Raw genomic sequence first — 3413 nt, 5'->3', positions numbered from 1 at the left:
GGCAGCGGGCGGAGGGGGGAAGGCGGGTATGGGGAGGGACACGGCCCAGCCCTGGCCGAACCCCCGTTGCCATCTGCCCTTTCCCAATCCCAGATCTACGCCCTGAACCGGGTGATGACGGAGCTGGAGCAGCAGCAGTTCGACTCCTTCTGCAAGCAGATGCAGGGATCCGGGGAATGATAGCCCGGCCCCCGCCCTCCCTCCCCCTTCTTTTCTAATCCCCCGGTATTTATTATCAAATCGCTCTTTTTATATCAATAAAATCTGTGCTGGTTCTCTGTCTCACGGCTCCTGCTTGCTCCGGGTGAGAACGGCGTGGGGGAGGCCGGGGCAGGGCCGGGGCCAGAGCAGCTGCGGTGCCGGGTGCCAGCTCCAGCCATGGCCCCGTCCCGACATTCCCTGCTGCGGGGAAGGGTCCTGCCCTCCCGGAGCTGGGATTTGTCCGGGGGGACACAGCAGGAGCCACATCTCGCAGCTGCTCCTGCTGCTGGAGCCTCCCTGGGGATCCTGAGTGTTTCTCCAGCACCAGGTTTGACCTTCGCTTCCTTCCTCCACCCACACCCTGCGTGCTCCAGCCGCCACTGTCCGGCAGCCTCCGGCTTTCCAGAGACTTTGGATCAAATCCTGCTTCCCCCCTTCCCTGCCCCAGCAATGACGCAGTGAGGGGGTGAAAGTAAACCACATTTGGGATGGTATTTCCCTGCAGCCACGGGTTAAGTGGCAAATTCCAAACTGTTCCCAGTGAATCCTGTGTCCAAAACCCTCTGGAAGTTTGATCAGCATCTTCTGCCCCCCACCCAGGGAGGGCCTTCCTCATTTTTGGAGTGTGAACCTCCCTTTGTAATGAATTCCCACTGGGCAGTGGGAGCGATCCCTAAACTTCAGTTTCCTGTGCAGACAAGGGCTTGGGGGTCTCTTGTCAGGGCAAACCCTAAATTTCCTGTTTCCCAAGGATTTGGGGGTCTCTGCTGTTGGTGTGGGGGGATGGGGGTTCCCTCACCTCCCTCCACAAGGGATAGGGATTTTGGGGCTTCCCTGATGTTGAGCCTTTCTCTTTTTTTACCTTAGCAGGCTCCCTTTGCTACCCAGATTCAGTGGGAAGAGCAAAGGGAGGAAGCAGCACCCGGAGCAAGGATGAGGAGGATGAGGATAAAGAAGGCTTTACTAGGCTCTAGGGAGGGCTCAGACCTTGCAGCTCCAGAGGGCGAAGGGAAAGACGATGTAGGACATGGCCCAGGCCAGGCAATAAACCGCAGCCACCGCCGCTGGAGCCAGGAGGACAGCCACCACCCCTACGGAGCAGGAGAATCCTTGGGGATCTGCTCTTCCTCACCTTCCACCGCCATCCCGACAGGTTCATCCCATCCTTACCTCCAGCATAAACCAGTTTCTTCCAGAGCTGTGACTCCAGCACCCTGTCGTGGGGGTAGAAGCCACAGTCGGCCATGAACAGGATCATCGCGGCCGCGGCCACGCGGAGCAGGGCCACGTGTCCCCCGGTGAGCAGGAAGGTGCTGGCCAGCAGCGCTGAGGCGTAGGGGCAGGGCAGCCCCCGGTAGGTGAAGGGGATCCCTGTGGGGTGCCAGGAGGTCAATGTGGGGGGCAGCACCCCAAATCCCCCCACGCCCAGGGTTCATCTTACCGCTGGAGAAGAAGCAGAGGCGGGCAAAGACGGCCAGCACGTAGGCAAGAGTCAGCAGCCCCCCCAGCACCCCCTGGGGCTGCAGCAGCAGTGCCGTGCCCAGCCCAAACGTGGTGAAATCCGCAAAGTCATCCAGCTTGGCACCTGTGGGGGCAGCGAGGGGCAGGGGCCAGGTGGGCATCGGGCATGGGGGACACCCCATGGGTCACCCCTGGGCCGGGGGGATGCACTCACCCAGCGCCGAGCAGGCGTCGAGCTGTCGGGCCACGGCCCCGTCGGCCAGATCCAGCAGGAAGCCCAGGAGCAGCAGCCAGCAGGAGTGCTGGTATTGCCTGGAGGAACAACCCCACTTCTCAACCCCTGCTCCCCCATTTTCACCACCTTTCTCCCTTTTTTGCCTCATCTATTGAGGGTGGAGAGGTAAGCCCAGCCACCAGATTGGCCACAAAGAGTGCAAAACTGGGGTGATCTCCACTGGTCATCCCATCTTTGCCCTATTTCCCCTTTTTTCCAGCAAAAGCGGGGTGACCCCCACTTTGCAACCTGCTTTTTCATCCTGTTTTTCTTTTTTTTTTTTTTGCCTCATTTCCCCTCCTTCCCCCCACTTAACTTTGGATGAAGGAGAGCCTGAATATGGAGGTTGGCTATGGAGGGAGCAGATCCAGGGTGACCCCCACTTCCCAATCCTCTTTTTCACCATATTTCCACCTTTTCCACCCTATTTTCCCCTTTTTCATCACATTTTCCCCATTTTCCAGAAAAAGTGGGGTGATTCCCACTTTTCAGCCCTCTTTTTCACCCCTTTTCAGCCCATTTCCTCCATTTCCCCCCCTCATCTATTGATGCTGCAGAGGCCAAAGGAGAGAGCCTTTGACCATGGAGACAGCCAAACCATGGTGTCCTTCACTTTTCATCCCTGTTTCTCACCCATTCCCCCATTTTTCTAGCAAAACCAGGCTGGCCCCTGCTTTTCTACCCAATTTTCACCTAATTTCCATCTTCTTGCCCCCCTTTCCTCCTTTTTCCAGCAAACAGGGCAAAACACACTTTTCTACCATCTTTGCCCTCCCATTTCCCCCTTTTCCCAGAAAAAACAGGGCAACCCCCACTTCTGTGCATCTTTTTCACCACATTTCGTCTCCTTTTATCCCATTTCCCCCTTTTTTTCCCCAGCTATTGATGCTGCAGAGGCTGGACGTGAGCCCGGCCACCAGCTTGGTCACAGAGAGGGCAGAACCAGGGGACCCCCACTCCCCAGCCCCATTTTTCACCCCGTTTTTCCCAGTTTCCCCCACCTGTTGACGCTGCAGAGGATGGAGGAGAGCCCAGCCAGGAGGTTGGCCACGGAGAGCCCGTTGGCCGCGTTTTTCCGGAGGAATTCCAGTGCCCGTCCCCATCCCGCTTGCTCACTCAGCACCAGCTTCTTGGTGGACTGGAAAATACCTACAACCCCCGACCGTGTTCCAACCAGGGAGGGCTGCAGCCCCCCCAAAAAATAGCAGGTTGGTGCAGGGGTTCCCCCTCCTCAAACCAAAATCCCCCAAAATCCGTTTAGGAAGCAGCAGGGGGTAGATTTGTGCAAGCTCTGCTGCTGAGCTCCCCACCGGCGGCCAAAAATGGAATAAAAGAGGCCAAAAAAGCAAAGAAATTAAGAAAAAGAACCGTAAAACATAATAAAATAAAGACAAATTAAGCCAAACCCAAGCTTAGACTAAAAGCCAACCCCGGTTTAAGCTCTATGGATCTTATATACCTATCGGGCTAAGCTTTA

General features: G+C 56.8%; 1 protein-coding gene across 1 annotated transcript in view; it reads right to left on the bottom strand.

Annotated features, from left to right (window-relative positions):
• Nucleotides 1-1135: 1135 nt before the first annotated feature.
• LOC103614555 (CDP-diacylglycerol--serine O-phosphatidyltransferase) overlaps nt 1136-3413 on the bottom strand; it is a 3553-nt gene continuing 1275 nt past the window's right edge. Inside the window, exons 2-6 of the mRNA XM_017732746.1 lie at nt 2938-3085; nt 1877-1974; nt 1643-1786; nt 1372-1572; nt 1136-1292 (exon numbers count right to left, since the gene is read on the bottom strand). Coding sequence (XP_017588235.1) covers nt 1183-1292; nt 1372-1572; nt 1643-1786; nt 1877-1974; nt 2938-3085 — 701 coding nt within the window. The 3' untranslated portion in view covers nt 1136-1182. The remainder of the gene's footprint in view (nt 1293-1371; nt 1573-1642; nt 1787-1876; nt 1975-2937; nt 3086-3413) is intronic.

Source organism: Corvus brachyrhynchos, unplaced genomic scaffold, assembly GCF_000691975.1.
Source record: "Corvus brachyrhynchos isolate BGI_N302 unplaced genomic scaffold, ASM69197v1 scaffold215, whole genome shotgun sequence".
NCBI classification, from domain to species: Eukaryota; Metazoa; Chordata; class Aves; order Passeriformes; family Corvidae; genus Corvus; species Corvus brachyrhynchos.
The sequence above is the reverse complement of the archived record's forward strand: the minus strand, read 5'-3'. Positions and strand labels throughout refer to the sequence as shown.